At 37.4% G+C, this 19,721-nt stretch overlaps 1 protein-coding gene across 1 annotated transcript in view; it reads left to right on the forward strand.

The window, feature by feature from the left end:
* The window catches only part of SEL1L2 (SEL1L2, ERAD E3 ligase adaptor subunit), a 111,257-nt gene that overhangs the window by 18,327 nt on the left and 73,209 nt on the right, over positions 1-19,721 (forward strand). Inside the window, exon 3 of the mRNA XM_027840290.1 lies at positions 11,624-11,786. Within this exon, the coding sequence (XP_027696091.1) occupies positions 11,624-11,786 (163 nt within the window). The remainder of the gene's footprint in view (positions 1-11,623; positions 11,787-19,721) is intronic.

Raw genomic sequence — 19,721 nt, forward strand, 5'->3', positions numbered from 1 at the left:
CTGTTATCTTTTAATACTTTCAAAGAGTCTTGGTTTCATCAGGGTGAACATTCCTTCCTACTGGTATAAGTTTCAGCCCCTCACATACTTCTGAGAGTTATTCTTGTTCATATTTCCTCATAAATACTACACAGAACATTTAAAAAAACAAATACTTGCCAAAGAAAAAACGTTATATTGAGAAATTCAAAAGGGAAAACATAAAGATCCATTTCATGGCCTTATTAATAGCTTGATGGCATTTGCTTAAAATCCTAAATTTTAAAATGATCAAATTTAGCATTTAACAAATTATACAGATAAGCCAAATCAAACAAAATGTATTTATTAGATGAACAAGGATTGGCATTGGAAAGTAAGTTCCTGAAGGACCATGTAAAATGGGCAATTATAGTAATTTTCTAGCTATTTCAAATAAAAATGTCCAATTTGTCCTTAATTATCTGCATAAGTTCTATGAAAATGTGTGTTGGATTACAAATGCAGTAAGCTCATCCTCATCTGAATGTCTTTTTTGCTAGCACGTGTCATTAACTGTTGCTGTCTTGGCAATTGATTTATTGAATTGAAACATAGGACTTTACATTTATTTCTCTAAAAGAAGAGTAGACTTCTATACCTCCTTATAGACTGACATAGACTCATTAATCATTCATCTTTTGATACAACTGTTCAACTAGTTTTGAATCCATGTAGCCTATATTTCTCCTCATTTTGCTGGGGAAAAAAAATCAAGTTAGTCTAGCAAGACTCTCAACCATTTATTAGTTATATGGCCTTACATAATGCTTTCCCCTCTCAGATTACTTTCTTTTTTAAAAAAAATTAATTTATTTTGATTTATCAACAATCACTTCCATAAGCTTTCGAGTTTTAAATTTTTCCCCCTCTCCCTTTCCACCTCCCTCCCCAAGATGGCACACAATCTGATATAGGCTATCCATATACATTCCTATTAAACATATTTTCACATCAGCAATGTTGTAAGTAAGAATTAGAACCAATAGGAGGAACCACCAGAAAGAGGAAACAAACACAACAGAAGAAAAAAAAATTGCAAATAGTATGCTTCGATCTGCATTCAAACTCCATAGTTCTTTCTTTGGATGTGGATCAGATTGCTCAGTATATATCTTGCAAGTACCCAGTTATTTTTGTGTGGTGTCCCACTTTAGAATGCACGATCTTTGAAGGCAGCAACTTCTTTTTGTCTTTTTTTGTATTCCCATTGCTTAGCATAGTGCCTTGCTTAATAATTGCTTCTGACTACCTGCCTGACAAGTCAATTCAATGCTCTGAGCTTCAATTTTCTCATCTCTAAATTGGGGATGGAAGATTTGAGTAGATGATATCTAAGGTATCTTTTTACAGTTCTGTGACTTGTTCTTCATTAACCCACACTGGTTCAGAGTGGTCACTGTCTCACTTTCTAGGACCTCTCAAACTATCTTTTCATAATACATTCTTTAATTTGCCAGCAGTTAAATCAAATTTACTGGCCAAAAGTCTAAAGAAGCTGCCTTTTCAATCGTCAGGAGAACATTTGCCTATTCCAAGTACCATGGCCTCTTTTATAACATTCACAATTTTTCAGAGATCATCAACAGTGTCCCAGCAAACACATCTATGATTTCTTTTATTATATTGGGATGGATTTAACTGAGTCTGGTGCCTTGAACTCACTGAGAGTATTCAGGTGCTCTCTTAATACTTCTGCACTTCAGGTTTTGTTTTTTATTTTAATTATTAAGTTCCTTCTATGTGCTAGGCCTTAAAAAGATACAAAGACCAAAAAGAGAAACAGTATTTTTCTTTAGGTAGCTTACATCTATTTGGGGATACAACATGCAAACAAATAGGTAAATACAAGATTATTTGAGGATGGAGATGGAATCAGAAAAGGCTTCACAGAGGTTCTATCTAGCTGAGTGCTGAAGAAAGCTAAGGATTATAAGAGGCAAAGAGAAGGAGAGAGCGTGTTTCAGGCACAGGTTAAAACTTGTACAATGCATGGAGGTGGCAGAATGCCAAGTTTGAAGGAGCAGGCCAGTTTGGCTAGAACAAAGTTTGTGAAAGCTAGTAAGTCTGAATAGGCTGTGGCTAGATTGTAAAGGGCCTTAAACACTAGCCTGAGAAATTTGTATTTGATCCTAGAGTCATAATAGGGAAGTATTTTTTTTAAGATTTTTGAGGCTTAAAATGATATATTCATGTCTGTGCTAAAGAAAGATTATTTTCTCAACTATAGGAGAGATGAATGGAAGAGAGAAAAGACTGGAAAAGAGTGCCAGTAATTATGAGACTAGTAATTAGTCTGGGCAAGAGGTGATGAGGCCTAAGCTAAGATACACAATGAGCACAAAGAGAAAGATGCAAGAGATGCTGTGAGTGTAAATTTGCTAAAAATTGGCAGCTGATTGCATATGACAGCTGAAGAATACAGAAGAGTCAAGAATGATTGATGCTGCAAACTAGGTGATTTTCTAGTGAATACTAGGCGCTACCCTTAACAGAAATGGGGAGCTTTGGAGAAGGGATGGTTTTAGGGGAAAAGAGGAGTTCTATTTTGAACATGTTGAGTTTGAGGTGCCTACAGAATTTTATTTCTTAGATTTATGACTGGAAGGTATCTTAAAGAAACATCTGATCCAGTCCTGCCCCACCTCATTTTGCAAATGAGGAAACTGAAGCCCAAAGAGATGTGAAGTGATTTGCTCAAGATTATACAGGTAGTAAGCTGAAGAGTCAATATTTGAACCCAAGTCATCTGACTTTGAAACCAGCATTCTTTCCACTACTCCCCTCTGCCTCATTCATGTAGAAATGTCTGGCAGACAATTAATGATTGGGGATTGGAGCACAAGGGAGAAAAATATTAGGGATGGATATATAATATAGATTTTGGAGTCACTGTCATAGAGATAGTAATTGAACCCAAGGGAGCTGAAGAGATCACTAAGTGAAAGAGTGAAAAGAAAGGAGGAAAGGGCTTTAGGATCAAAATTTGGAGGATAAACATGGTTAAGGTATGAGACATGGTTGATGAACTAGTAAAAGGACAGTCAGACATGTAGAAGGAGGACCAGGAAAGAGCTATGTTATTGAAGCCAAAGAGGGAGAGAGCATCTTGGTTGTGGGGGAGGGGATGGAAAACAATGTCAAAAGCTGCAAAAGGAGTCAACTAAGAAAAGAGATTGAAATTTTGTGCTTCCAGACCTTATTTACTACTTCTATTCTGTATTTCCCAGTCTGATGATTATTCTCTGTGATAGAAAAAAAGAGAAACAAAATAGGAAGTTATTTTTCTAGTTGTCCTTTCTCTTAAACTTTCATATTATCTCCAGGAACTAAGAAATCTCTTTTGGTGACCTTGACATTCAAACATCTTTTCACCGGCCACTTTGCTGTTCAGGCCAGAAAGCCATGACCTTCAGGATTTTGTTCTTTCATCTCCATAATTCCTATCCTGAGGTCCCTGAGGTCCTGCTTGGTGCATCACCCATTATATCAGGTCAGCTAGTCCAGCCTCTTCTTCAATGTATTCTCTCACCATCTTCCTGTCCTCAGCCTTGATCCTGCTTTCGAGTTCTGGAACCATGTTCCTGGAAAAGGTGTGTTGTCAATCTACTCCCCTATGGTTCCACTCACCATCCTAGGTATTCTATGCCTAGAGAATTTTCTTGATTTACCTGTCTAGTAAAAATGTCAAATAAGGAAATTAGATTACTCTAGCATGACTCTCTACCACTTATTTAGTTATATGGCCTTGGATATGCCTTTCCAACCACCAAACCAAAATACCCCTCCTGGCAACTCTATAAATGTTGTCCTCTATACATGTTATCTCTTCTTATTGTAAACTCCTTGAGAGCAGACATTGTCTTTGCTTTTATTTTTCTATCCCTAATACTCAGCATGGTGTTTGACATGTGTTGTTGTTATTCAGTTGTTTCAGTCATGTCTGACTCTTCGTGACCCCGTTTAGAGTTTTCTTAGCAAAGACACTGAAGTAGTCTATCATTTCCTTCTCCAATTTATTTTACAAATGAGGAAGCTGAAGCAAACAGGGTTAAGTGACTTGCCCAGGGTCACATAGTAAGTATTTGAGGCTGGAATTGTATTCAGGCCTCCCTTTCTCCAGGCCTGGCAGTTGCCCTTGCCACCAAGCAGGTGCTTAACAAACTTTTTTATAATGTCTTCTTCATTCATTCATTTATTCATTATCAGCCTTCATTTATTTTAGATTTTATCATTATTTGCACTAATCCTACACTTTCTACAGGAAAGACTGGCCCATTTTGATATTCATCCTCAGTAACTGTAACTCAGAAATACTGAAGAGGTCCAAAGGTTTATCTGACTCCACTTCTATCTTCTACAGATGCCTTTTTAGAAAATAAATTTAGAAAATAAATATTGGTGTCATTTGTATATCACCTACACCATTTCCTTCCTTTTCATCCCTTCCAGAGAACCATCCCTTATAACAAACAGGGGGGAACAATTCAGCAAAACTATGGGGGAATATGGGGGAATTTCCCAAAAATATGGGGGGATCCAATGTTGCAGTTCTGTGGAATGATTCCCCACTTGTGCAAACAAGCAGAGGGAAATGTCTTCCCATAGCTATTCTTTGGGGGCAAAGCTTGTCTTTATAATTTTGTAGCATTCAGTTTCAGTTTTGCTATGTTGGTCTCTCTGCTTACATTGTTGCAGTCATTGTGTACATTATTTTCCTGGATCTGCTGATTTTGCTTTGCTTCAGTTCACATAAGTCTTTCCATGCTTCTCTGTATCCATCATAGTCATCGTTTCTTATAACACAGTAATATTCCATTACATTCATATGCCACAACTTGTTTTGCTATTCCTCAATGGATGGGCATAATAGGTGCCTTTTTAAAAGGCTAGTTAGCACAGTGGATAGAGCACCACCTTGGGAGTCAAGAGGACTTGAGTTCAAATCTGACCTCAGACATTCGACACTTACGAGCTGCATGACTCTGGGCAAATCACTTAACCCCAAATGCCTCACCAAAATAATAATAATAATAGTAATAGTAATAATAATTTGGTCAATTAGGCCCCAGTGCATTTACATTCACCTCTTAGAGCTTAGGATGGAGTAGATAGAGCCCTGGTTCTGGAGTTAGGAAATACTGAGTTCAAATCCAGTCTGACACTTACTAGCTATGTGACCCTGAGCAAGTTACTTACTCTCTATTTGACTCAGTTCCCTTAAAATGGGAATGAAAATAATAGCACCTACCTCACAGAGTTGTTGTGGGGATTGAATGAAATAATATTTATAAATAATGATTAGCACAGTCCCTGGCACATAGCAATCACTTTATAGATGTTTATCTCCTTCTCTAAGGCTCATTTCTTTCCTATGATAAATATTTCCAGTTCTGTCTTCAAAAAAAAAATGCATTCTTGAGGCAGGTAGGCACCAGTCCTGCAATCAGGACCTGAGTTCAAATCTGACCTCAGACACTTGACCCTTACTAGCTGTGTGACCTTAGGCAAGTCACTTAACCCCAATTGTCTCACAAAAGAAAAAAGAAAAAAATTCATTTGAGATCATTCTATCCCTCTCAAGTGGACTATCTCTATAGAACCTAATGCCATGGGAGGCTACCTATCTTTTCTCTCAACTGTTTGAAATTCAGTCCCCCACAATTTAAGATGCACAATAGACTATGATTAGTACTTCCCTCCTTCTAAGAAGCTACACAATCATTTCCTCCCAAGGTCCCTGTCACTTATACTTCAGCAACAATTCACTCATTCCCAATAAAACCCAGGCCCAGAATAACAGTTACCTTCAACAGTTTCTCCAGAAATCTGCATTCTAGGCTCTGCCACTTCTTACCTTCTCTTAGCCTCAGTTTCTTCATCTAAAATAGGGAACATGGCACTTGTCCCTTCCCTTTAAAGGGTGATTGTAAGGATGAAGTGAGATATACATTAAGTGCTTTATAAAGCATTAAGTGCTATAAAAATCCCATTTTAATTAACATTTAGCACTCTTAAATGCTGTTACCTGTCAAAATAGGTACCTAGGGACAAGCTACCTATTTACAAACCTTCTAGTTTTCAGAACTTCAGCTGTACAAAGAACACTGATATCCACGACTCCTACACCAGGCCAACTCTGTCCTGGTCTCAGTCTCCATCTAGCCCATCCCTTGTCACTGCTGCTTACACCCCTGCATGTTCCAGAATAAGCAGTATATGTGGTTAACTTCCATGATCCATTTTTCTCTGATCTCACATCTCTCTTATCCTTCTGTCTCCCTATAACTTCCTTGCTGTCTACCAACATGTCTGGAGGCCATCTCCAGTCATCCTGATAAATATCTTGCTACTGGACCCAGATGGCTCTAGAGGAAAAAGTGAGGCTGGTGACTTTGCACAGCCTTCCCTCACTTAAATCCAATTCACTTGCAAGTCATGGCATTACTTTCCTGATGGCATGATCCTTTTCAAGAATGAAAGACAAACAACAACCACCATGTCTATGTTTCCCTCCCTTCAAAACCCTCAGTTGATCCTACCATCCCTACTAAATACCACCCTTTATCTCTCCCCTTTATGACTAGACTCTTTGAAAAAAGTCATCTATACTCATTACTTCTACTTTCTCCTCTGACTCCTTTCTGAACCCTCTTCAGTCTGGCTTCTGACCTATCATTCAACTGAAACCATCCTCTCCAAAGTTACCAATAATCTCTTCATTGTCTTTCCTACCAATGATTACATTCTCCTCTTGGATTCTCTCTGTCCAGCTTTTCATAAGATTGCTCTCTCCTGGTAATCTCTGATGAGATTGCTCTCACTACAAGAAACTAGTGATGGAGTAGATAGAGCCCTAGTTCTGGAGTCAGGAAATACTGAGTTCAAATCCAGTCTGACAGTTACTAGCTATGTGACCCTGAGTAAATTACTTACTTTCTATTTGACTCAATTTCCTTAACTGTATAATGGGAATGAGAATAATAGCACCTACCTCACCGAGTTGTTGTGAGGATCAAATGAAATAATATTTGTAAACAGTGCTTAGCACAGGCCCTGGCATATAGTAATCACTATATAAATGCTTATTCCCTTTCCTAATCCCTTCCTGGTTCTCCACCTATCAGTTCCTTCTCATGTCTCTCTTTGGTATTTCTTCATGTCATGCCCATTAACCATGGGTGCTCCCCAAGACTCTGCCCTGGGCCCTATCTCTATCTCATTTAGTGTTCCCTTCAGCTCTCATGGATTCATTTATCATTTTATGCAAATGATTCCCATATCTACATATATGTACCCCTAGTCTCTCCTGAGCAAGAGTCACTCACCAACTGGCTCTTGAAAATCTCAAAATGGATAATCCTATAGGCATCTAAAACTCAACATATTCAAAACAGAACTCATTCTTTCCCTCCAAACCTTGTCCTTCAAACTTTTGCTGTTGAATGTACCACTATTTCTCCCAGACTCCCAGATTTTCAATCTCAGTTTCATCTTTGACTCCTTACTCTCACTAATCCTACATATCCAATCTTTTGCAAAACTTGTTATTTTTACCTTTACAACATTTCTCATGGATGTTCCCTTCTCTTCATTCACACAGCTATAACCCTTATTCAGACCCTCATCATCTCTTGCCTAGACCATTATGATAGACTTCTAAGTCTCCCTGTTTGAAGTCTCTACCCTCCCCAATTCATTGTCCACTTAGCTGCCAGCGTTATTTCTCTATAACTCCAATCATGTCACCCTTTGCTCAATGAGCTCCAGAGGCTACCTATTACCTCCAGGATCAAATATAATCTCCTTTGTTTGGCATTTAAAGCCATAACCTGGCCCCCTCCTACCTTTCCAACCTTCTTAGAGTTCATTTTACTCCCTTCCACTCACTATAGAATCTACTCACATTTGCCTCCCCAAAGTTCCATAAACATGATGCTACATTTCTCATCTCCATGCACTTCCATTGGCTGTCCCCTATGCATGGAATGCCCTGCCTCCTTGGCTTCCTTCAAGACTCAACTCAAGTTCCACTTTCTGTAGAAGGCCTTTCCTGGTTCCCCGAGGTTCTAGAGTCTGCCCCTTTCATATTATCTGCCATCAACTCTCTCTATCTCTGTCTCTGTCTCTATCTGTTTCTGTCTCTCTCTCTCTCTATACATATATATATATACACACACACACATACACACACATATATGTACATATATATACATATGTACATATATGTACCTTATTGTTTACATAGTGTTTCCCTTTTTGGAATGTATACTCCTTTGAGGGAAAAGGCTTTTTTCCCCCTTTATTTGTATCCCCAGTGCTTTGCCTAGTAATTGGCACATAGTAAGCATTTGTTGACTAAATACCTAATTTTGAATTCAAGGCATGTGTATATTTGGATGGCTTTCCTGGGTTTCCTTGTGGAGTTGATTTTTTCTTTTTTTTGAGATCAGATTGGGGGGAGGGCATGTGTGGGTTAATGCTTTCTGGCCTTCGTGTTTCCTGAAAGGAATATTAATTTTTCTTTTTGTTTAAAGCATGAAAATAAATTCCAAAAATAGCTTCTGTCTCCGATACATGTCTTAGCCTCTGCAAGGTTCTTAGTCTGTTACGATACATAGTAGTTTCAGATGACATCTTTGCCCTGAGAAATAATACAGTATGATTCTACTGCATTTGTATTTCTAACCCATGTAGCCTTTTTTCACCAAATGAAGCCTAATTAGTGCCTAATTGCTAGAGAACTTGTATAAAACTTCAAAACTTGTACAATAAATTACAAATAGTTTAAATGAAAATTTTGAAGTTTTTTTCTTAAAAAAACAGTTGATTTTTCTTTTATACAGTCTGTGTTGAAGGACACAAGGCATACACTTCGCCCTTATTTTCCTTGAGAGATTACAAGTTCTTGCTTAACCAGTTAGTCAGACTATTACACCTAGCAAAGGTTTTAGCTTTTCAAAATTCATGTTAGAACATAAAGTCTTTTGTTTTCATGAAAATTCCTTCATGGGTGTGACATGCCAATCTTAATTTCTACCATTCTCTATAAGTTTGGGATAAATAATACTTCAGATCAACAGTATTCAGATTTGGGTGAGTTCACTGTTTCGAGATGATTGCCTCAATTTCTTACTTCACTTGAAACTCACATTAAGAAGATAGTAAATTGTCCATTGTGTATGTTATTGTACCTTCCACTATAGTCCTACTCTGGTGACCCATTGTGGCGAAGTGACCCTGGGGCTCTCAAAAGCTAGAGCATCAGCTCTGGAAGGTCCTACCAAATTGATGGCATGCTTTAAAAATGAGAAGATGACAAAGCCAGGGTTCAAAACATCTTGCCAGGTTACAACATTGGGTTAAATCAAATAAGATTAAATTTTCTAGAAATAAATGTAAAGTATTACACTTAGGTTCAAAAAATCAACTTCACAAATGCAAAATAGGGGAGATATAGTTAGACAACAGTTCTTCCAAAAAAGATCAATGGAGTACAAACATTGATAATATGAGTCATTAGTGTTCTATTGCCACCTGAGATAGCTAATGCAAACTTACCTGTATATTAAGATAGTCACAGAATAGTTTTACTTCACCCTAGTCTGACCACTACTGAAGTATTGCATTCAGGTCTGGATGGACAATGAGAAGATGGAGAACAACAAGAATAGGGTAACAAAAATTATAAACAACATATGAGGATCAGTTGAACCTCATATTTAGTTGGTTAGTCTGGAGAAGAGAACATTTAGAGGAGGAGGCATGGTGACTCTTCAAGTATTTGAAAGCCATAACCTGGAAGGGGGATTTTGTCTGCTTGGCTCCAGATAGCAAAACTAAAAACAAGTACAACAAAAACAACGAGTACAAGTTGCAGGGTGAGATTTAGGCTTGAACAGAGTTATCTGATAAAAAGTGGAATGGGCAAATGTAGGATGGGATGGATTCCCCTCATTGGAAGACTTCTAAAGAAAGCTGGACAACCACTTTGATGGTAAATTCTAGAGATTTTCAGATATTGGTTGGATTAGATGGTCATTGATGTCATTACCAGCTCAGAAATTCTGTGATTCTTAGAATAAATCTATTGATGTTCGATGTGTCTGTCATCAGAGAAATATTCAGAGAGGATTGTCACTAGAAAGTTAGCCACTGGGTGATTTTTTTTTTCAGTCATAGACACTCCATTTACTAAGGTGAAGAGAGGTTGTCAGGAAGGGAGGGAGGGAGAGAGGAAGGAAAGCAAGAAGAGATAAAGGCAAAAAGAGATAAAGGAAGGTATGAAGGAAGAAAGGGAGGGAGGGAAGAAAGGAAGAAGGGAGAAAGAAGAGGAAGAAAGAGGAAAAGGAAGGAAGGGAGAGTAGGAGTGAGGGAAGAAGGAAGCAAAGAAGAAAGGAAGGAAGGGAGAGAAGGAAGGAAGAAAGGAAAGAAGAAGTAGAGGGAATGAAGGGAGAAGAAGAAGGAGGGGAAGAAGGGAAGAAAGGAAGGAAAAAAATAAGGAAGGAGGGAAGTAAGGAGTAGAGGGAAGGGAGGAAGAAAGGAAGGAGGGAAAGAAAGGAAAGGAAAAAATCCAGTGTCTACTATGTGCCAGGCACTGTGCCAAGCACTTTACAAATATTATCTCATTTCATCCTCACAACAACCCTAGTATTTATAGTATTATTATTATCTTCATTTTACAGTTGGGGAAACTGAGGCAGACAGCAGCTAAGTAACTTGCCCAGGGTTACACAACAAGTAAATGTCTGGATTTGAATTAGATTTGAAGTGGTTAGATTTGAATTCATGTCTTCCTGACTCCAGGCTCAGTGTTCTATCCACTGGTTTACTTCAGTAAGTGCCTGCTATTTGCCAGACACCATGCTAAGCAAAAGGTAAACAATAGCTCCTGATCTCAAGGATCGCACAGTTTAATGGGAGAGACAACATACAAACTGTTGTACAAAGACAATACAGGATAAATTGGAGGTAATCTCAGATAGAGGGCATTAAGATTAAGGAGGCCTGGCAGCTGAAATTTGAAGGAAGCCAGGGAAGTTTAAGAGGCAGAGATGAGACAAGAGAGTGTTTCAGACATGGGGGACAGAAAGTGTAAATGTGGGGAACCAGAAAATGGATTGTGGTATGTGAGCAATAGTAAGTCAGTTCATGTCACTGGATCCCAGAGTAGATGGAGGTGAGTAACGTATAAGAAAACTGGAAAGACAGGAAGGAGTCAAGTTATGAGTTTTGAAAGCCACATAGAGGACTTTCTATTCAATCTTAGAGGTAATATAGGAAACTACTGGTTGTGATCTGCATCAATGGGCAGAACACCTACACTTATGAAATCTGATGTTCTTGAAGCATTGAAGTGTGCTAATGTCTATTTTTTATAACTCTTAAGTCTTCTCTTATATTTGAAATAAAAATCACAGACCATTAATCATTTAGGAGGAAAAAAATCTACTGATAAGGAAATGTAACAATTCATTTCTAGACAACCTGTTTTATAAATGCAATAACAATTGAATTCAAACACTTAAAGACAAATATTGTGCTAGAGAAGAAAAAAAAATTGACTTTTGAAAATTAAATTTCGAATTTCATGTTCTTGAATCAGAGCCTACCTAATCTTTGCCAAAGCAGCTGATAAGGGAAACTTGAAAGCTATGGAGAATATGGCTGATGCTTTGCTTTTTGGTGATTTACATGCTCAGAACATCTCAGCAGCTGTAGTCCTGTATGAATTTTTGGCAAGTGAAGGATCTCATAAAGCCCAAAATGTAAGTCAACTTTGGGGGGAAATGCTACATACATACATATATATATAATATATACAGGGAGAGGGAGTGGGAGAGGGAGAGAGAGATCATTTAACAATTATTTACCACATACTTGGAAAAGCAACCAGTCAATAACATTCACCCTTTACCAATGACTCCTTAAGATAACTACACAACTTCCGTAGAATCATAAGGTAAGTCAATTGTAGGACTACAGAATAGGTGCTCCATCCATTCAAGTTGTTAATCAAAGAAGCAAAATTCAGGCTCAGAACCCACAATTCTCTAATTCAAATTTTCTGAACATGCATTTTTTTCTTGCCTGTTTTCAGGTAATCTGGGACTATACAAAACCCCTAATTTAGTTATACTTCATTTTAAGTTAAAATCCAGTAGATTGAACACAGAAACCAAGAAGTGAATCTAGTTGCTACCAGAATATAGTGACTGATTATCTAAAATTAAAAAAAAAAACTCTTTAGAAACTAAATGTATTTTCTCTTTAAAATAACATTGAACTATCATAATAGAAAACTGGAGTCAAATAAATCTCCATCTTCTACTTCTGAAAACCCGAGGGCTGTGTTAGGATTATGGAAGAGGTCAAATGTTTTGATCACTTCCTCTAATGAAAAGGACAAAATGACATTACATGATTCTCTTTCAAACTAGTGCACATTTTCTCTCTACTAAAAGATGACAGCGAGACAACAGATTTGACATGTTTGAACTTTAATAAAGTATAGGATACACTAAAAATGATTATATCCTAAGAAGAAAATCTCAAATGACATGAAAAGTACAAAATCTATGTTTAGAGCATGGTATCATTGATGACAAAGGAACATCTTGAGGCCTCGTATGTGGCTTAACTTTATTCTGCAGCAATAGGGTGGACCCAGTAAGTACAGTGTTACTAGGAATTTTTGTATCTAGGCCAAATAAATATAAACATAAAGCATGCTCAAGTAGATGCCCTCTACTGAGTGAAGAGTGCACCATAGCCCACCATCTGGTAGCTTCCTGTATTAACTAATTATACTTACTAACTAAAAGCTAATCTGTTGTTTCTATACTGCTGAAGGTCTGTAACTGTAGTCAATGGCCTCTATATTTGGTGTCCAAGTCACATGTCTAGTTGCTCACCTCAGTTCTTGCTCTGCCCATAAGCCCATATAGCTGTCTCCAAGTGAATGTAATGACCACAAACCCATTGCCACTGTTTAAAAACCTCAAAATAAGTATCCCAACTGATTGCACAGGGATAGCATTTTCTTTGTATACAAAGCACAGTATTATTGTTGCTAATATATTCTAAAACTGAGTTCTAGTTCATGGATGTTGGATAAATACAATGGAAAAAAGATATTACTATGTAGGTGATCCAACAACTGATATTAGCTCTTTACTCTCCTGCTCTACTACAAATTAGGAAGATAATAAGGGAGGAGGAAGACTTATCATAATGGAAAGACTGAACACTTAAAATTCCTATATCCTGAACTAAGAGAAGAAAGCTGCTATTGACTGGTCACATAATTCCTTGATATTCATCCTAAGACACCACCTTTTCTTAACGATATCTTGTATTTAATGATATATCACTGTTGGGACACCCTTACCTATTTCACAGGGTTGTTGTTGAGAAAGTGTGTGTGTGTGTGTGTGTATGTGTTTTATTATTATTATTATTATTTGAAAATGCCACAGAAATAGGAATGTGAGAAGTTTGTGAACTGGGAGCATTTCACATTGAACAATATGCTGATGGTCTGGGGTTTAGTCCCCATATGCACCAGTTCCCTTTACCTAGAAACAAGCAGCTTCATAAATAGTCAGTTGGTCAATAAACATCTGTTAAGCACCTATGGTCTCAGGTTAAGGTCCTATGGTCTCAGAGCCAGTACTCTTTCCATGGTGCTATTTTTCTAATTTATAGTGGGTTTTTTAAATTTTATCACATGTCAGGAACTTTGCTAAGGGCTTGGAATACAAAGGAAGATAAAAGACTCCCTTCCCCTCAAGGAGTTCACAATCTACTACAGGAGACAACATGCAATATTTTCCATATAAATAAACTATAGAGAGGATAAATTGGAGATAATCAACATAATTCCTTACAACAATGATAAGGGAAAGAATATGAAATCTGGAGCCAGATTCCTAGGTTCAAATTCATTTCAACTATTTAATACCTGTGTGACTCCGTTTCTTCATCTTTAAAATGAGGATTAGGTTTAGTTGATTTTAAAGACTCCCATGAAACTCAAACTCTATGATTGCAGCTTATAAATGCGTGCCAAAGACCAGGAGAGGAGAAATGTCTGTAACTCAGTGCAAACGCATCACCACAGAAAAAAAAAGTCAAGCCACAAACCTCTACTATAAATGAATCCTTTTCATCCATGGAAGATGGTATATATGATTAAAGAAAGTCTATCACGTGAGCAATAACTGTGATTCTTTCTCACTCCACCACCATATCCAATCTTTTGCCAAAGCCTGTTGATTTTTACCTTTGTAACGTCTCTCATGTACACTCCTTCTCTTGTCTAACACTAGCACCACCCTGGCGCTGGCCCTCCTCACCTCATGCCTCAACTACCGCAATAGCCTGCTGGCTGGTCTCCCTGCCACGAGTTCATCCTCCACTCAGGTGCTAAAGCAATTTACTAAAGTACACATCTAACTTTGTCAGTCCCTATTCAGTAAATTCCAATAGCTCCACAATCAAATATAAAATCTTCTGTTTGAATTTCAAAGCCTTTCATTATCTGGCCCACTCCCACCTTTCCAGTCTTCTGCAATCCAGCGGCACTGGCCACCTTGCTGTTGCTCACATAAGACACACTATCTCCTGGATATTTTTCCTGTCTGTCTTCATTGCCTGGGATTATCTCCCTCTTCATCTCTGGCTCCTCCTGGTTTCTGTGGCTTCCTTCAACTCCCAGTTAAAATCCCATCTTCTTCAGGAAGTCTTTCCCAATTTCCCTTAATTCTAGTGCCTTCCTTCTATTGATTATCTCCAATTTATCCTGCATATATAGTTCATACAAAGTTGATTTCATGCTGTCTCCCTCCTTAAACTCTAAGCTACTCGAGAGAAGGTAATGTCTTTTGCTGTTCCTTGTATCCCTGGCACTTATTACAGTGCCTGGCACATAGTAGGTGTTCAATAAAAGTTCATTGACTAAATTGACCTCTTTTGTCTTTGCAACTTCTAGTCATTGTTCACAGGGTTTAGAGTGCACCTATCTCATTTTACAGACGAGGAATATAGACCCAGAAAGATTACTGCTTCCCCAGGGTCAAACAAATAGTAAGTGGAAGGGCCAGGAATGAAATCCAGGCCCTTTGACCCCAATCCTTCACTCCTTCTACTATTCCATATAAGAATTGTTCTACCCTTTGCAACCAAGCAGAATAAGTCTGACCCCTCCAAAGTATGAAAGCCTTTCAAATATTTAAATATAGTTATCATGTTCTAGTTGTCTTTGTCTTTGACTTTTCTCCAGGCTAAATCCTCCTTAGTTCCTTCAAAAGATCCCCTTATGACACAATCTGGAGGCCCTTCACCAAATTGATTGCACTTCTGTAGACACTCCCCAGTTCATAGATGTAGCTCTCTTGGAAGCCATATTACACTGTTGGCTCACAATGGCCTTGCCAATGTGTTCAAATTACCCACAACTTTTTCAGACACACTACTACCTAGCTATGCCTACTGCATCTTATCTTTGTGACTGATTTTCTGAACCCCAAAGTAAGACTTTATATTTATCCCTTTTAAATTTTTGACACAATGGCCTGTCTTGTAAGGGTCTTCTTGAATCCTAACTTAACCAGTGTATTAGCCATCCCTCCCAGCTTTGTGTCATCTATAAATTTGATAAATATGCCATCTGTGACTTTATTGAAATCATTGATAAAAAGTGGTAAATAGCATAGGATCAAGCTGAGATCAGTTGATAGATAAAGAATCCAAACCTCCCAGTTAAGAGGAATAATAATAAAGTAGTCTTGAAGAGAAGCAGTGGATGTTTAGGAAACTTCATGTGAGAATTAATGAGGATACTGCAGGATATGTAGAAAGAAAATGTTTTTCTAAGGGTAACCAATTAGGCGCTTTGTCATTTCTGTGATTTTTATACAGAAAACAGAAATTCAAAATTAGCAAAACTCACCCTCTCTTTGCCATTTATTACCATTTCTGGACCAAAATTAATTTTCCTTACTCTGTAAAACAAGAAGTCAGCTTGAGAAATCTATACCTAGTTCTTACTTAGTCCACATCAGAAGAAAGAACTGGACAATTCCTATTGTTTCACCCTTAAAAATTAATCTGTTGTGATTTTGAAAGTAAAATTCTTATTAGAAACTTAATATTAGACATCAGCGCAAACAACTAAATTTGCTTATACATTTAAGTTAACTTGACAAAATAAGGAATCCTAACACTAGTTTGGTCACTGCTCTTAAGTGTCCATCAGGATACTTTCTCCATTCTCCTTTGTTTTTCTTCCTATCAATAAATGTGCACTGCATTTACAGGATCATAGATTTATACCATGGAACTAGCAGTGACCTCAGACACCAGTTAATCCAAGCTCTCTCAAGTTACAGATGAGGAAACTAATGTCGGGATGTTCTAACTTGTTCAAGGTCACACAGCTCATACTCATGAGAAGTCCTTATTTGAAAACAGGTCCTATGGTCTCAGAGCCAGTACTCTTTCCATGGTGCTATTTTTCTAATTTATAGTGGGTTTTTTAAATTTTATCATCTTTCATGAAGGTCTTTTCAGATTTCTTTGTATTCCTCACACTTTTCATTCTTATTGTGACACAGTGGGTAGAGGGCTAGAGTCAGGAAGAACCAAGTTCAAATCTGGCCTCAGACCTTACTAGCTAGATGACCCTGGGCAAATCATTTTACCTCTGTCTGCTTCAGTTTCCTCATCTGTAAAATGGGTATAATAATAGCATCTACCTCCCAGGGTTGTTGTGAGGATTAAATGAAATAATATTTGTCAAGCTGTTAGTACAGTGCCTGGCACATAGTAAGCACTATATAAATATTAGCTACTATTGTTAGTATTGCATCTTTGTATTCTGTTACATTAATGTACTATAATTATTTAACAACTCTCCTATTATTCAACTAATAATGGTTGCTTCCAGTTTTTATGATTACACATGTAATGCTGTTATGAAAATCGTTAAACAGCTCTTTTTTTAAATGATGTTTTACGGGCATGTTCCCAACAATGGAATTACCAGACCAAAGAATATAATTATTTTTATAATTTTTACAAGACATTTTACAGACTTGAAATTCTACCAACAACAAATGAGTATATCTACTTCTCTACAGCACTGTCAGAATTGAGTTTCCATTGCTCTTAATTATTTTTGCCAATACCAAAACTTAATTTAGATAAAGATCCTCTACTACTTAGCTCAGAATAAGTTTTCTGATAAATTTGAAGTGAATTAGCCCAAAGGGGCCTCAGGTTAGGATCGAGCAAAGAATGAACAGTCTCGGACTACAAGAGTGCTAATTATACCATTGAGGGGGAATCATCAAAGGATACAAGAGTCAATTATACATAAAGAAAGGTCAGCACCAGTAGCAGATGCAGTGAGACAGGCTCCATTTGCCTCTCTCTATCCCTTACAGAGAGAGGCTCATTTTGGGCATGTTAACAGAAGCCTGTTGGAATGGTGAAGGCCTAGTCAGGTTAAGGGAACAATGACCTCCCTCCTTTCCTTGCTATTGCTTTCATCCCTAAATGTTCAATGTTCTAAGTCTGGTTGTTTCTTGAGCAGTTGTGAAAACAAAGTCTATATGACTTGTGTCTAGTCCCTGGGGTTTCCCTCCTCATCTACCACTTATAATCTTGTTTTTCTGAACTTTACTTCTCCTTTCCAACCACTCTACACACATACCATCATACTTGTTTTCCTGCTAAATTCTTATCATGTCCATCACTTTGAATGAGGTACATCCTCATTCTAATCATAGGGTCAGCAATCAGTACCTAGTGTGTGTGGGGAGGGGGGGAGGTGTCATGGCAAAGCCTGATCAGAGTCCACTACATGAAGGGAATTTGATATGTTGGACTAAAATGATTCCATTCTAACATCCCTACTACATACAAGCACTATATTTACTTAGCTATTAATAAACTTTTGTTGAATTGAATTGTTAAAATACTTCACAATAAATGGAAAAATAATGTACATATTTCAACATGCATCTTACTACACACCATGTGACTCTAGAATAGTTCAGTTTCAATGGCAAAGATTCAACATGTTTTTAATTTACTTCAGAATTTAATCATAAAAGTATTTGGAGGCAATATAGTATTAGTACAATGTCAGTGCTGAAAAATTGGTTTTTAGAATAAATTTGATAATTCTAGGATTACTTCTCTAGAATATCTCCTTCCATACAGATGATTTTAATCCTCTTTATATTAAAGGTAGAGTATTGGAGGGTGTTTTTTTTTTATTCTGAGTCTTTCATTAGGGGTGATTCACAGTTCTAACTATTATATAATTTGAGATCTAGATAATGATCACAGATGGATTTCAAGCATTGTACAATAATTAAAGGAAAATTACTTAATCTATTCTTCAGGCTTCAATAATTTCTTAAATTTGGAAAGTAAAAGGAGGAATATTTTATTTTTAAATTTACATAATGGAGCCTGAATGCATTTACTTTAAATATCGTAACACAAATTTAGCCCTAATTTAACTCTTTGAATTCAAATCTCAATTACTACCACACTTACTTGAGAATCAGAGCACGATGTCCAGGGTCAAAATCAAGCCATATAAGCAAACCTAATTTGCCAAATATGACCTTTTAAAATGACTGAAAATGCCACCTTCCTCATCATTTTAAAGTGATTCCTCTTTCTACTAGCATTGCTTTTCTTTCTTAGATTAAGCTTTAATCATTCTAATCCATCTCATTTCATCGCTCTCTTATCTCCTTTAAGCACCAGTTACTAAAACTTGATTAGCATAAAGTTGTTCATTGGGAATGCCCAAATGTAATGAAAAGAAAAGAGCGGAATGCAATCAGCATGCTCGCTGAATGACAATTTGTATAATCTTTCTGCTTCCCCTACAATCCTGACACATGCCTTGAGTGATACCCAAGCATCATATATACTCCATAAAAGTACTAATTCAATGTTACCTTTTCTTACCTTCTGCAGAGCAGGAAGGAGGCCTTAGGAAGCTGGCAGCTCATTTGGTTAGAGCATTGTGCTAATGACACCAAGATCATGGGTTCAAGTCAGTTCAATAAAAATGTGTTAAGTACCTACTCTACGCACAAGATGCTGTGCATACAAAAACAAAAATGAAACAGTCTCTGTCTATAAGAAACTTGTATTCTATGGAGAAGAAACAACATGACCCAGATGAGTAAATAGAAAGTATATACAAATGTAACACAGGCTACCCTGACCCCCACTTTCTAGAGGCCAGGTATTTTACATTTCACTCTATCCCCAGGGTTGTCTGATATCCTTAAAGGAATTGAGGATGTCTAGACTCTCTGTCAATGGCTCCAGAACCCATTGAAGGTGTTCTCTCAATTGGGGTGGTCCGTGTATCCTCAGGTCTATTAGCCAGAAATAGTCAAATTAGCTTTTACACAGAAATATTTACTTCAAAAGACATAATCACCAATATATAAACTTATGCCCGTAACACATAGGAGGCATAATCTCCCTCTTCTTTGTGGGAGTAGAAGAGAAACAGGTTAATAGTTTATCTTTATTCCCAAAGAGCACAGTCCCATTTCCAAGTCTAAAACCCACCTTGGGCTGAAGTTTCAGACACCTTGGCTTCTCAGGGCTTCCATGATGAACTGATGAGCTATACCATCCCACTTACAATCCTGACTCCAAGA

Source organism: Vombatus ursinus, unplaced genomic scaffold, assembly GCF_900497805.2.
Source record: "Vombatus ursinus unplaced genomic scaffold, bare-nosed wombat genome assembly UNPS02014841.1, whole genome shotgun sequence".
In the NCBI taxonomy this organism is placed as follows: domain Eukaryota; kingdom Metazoa; phylum Chordata; class Mammalia; order Diprotodontia; family Vombatidae; genus Vombatus; species Vombatus ursinus.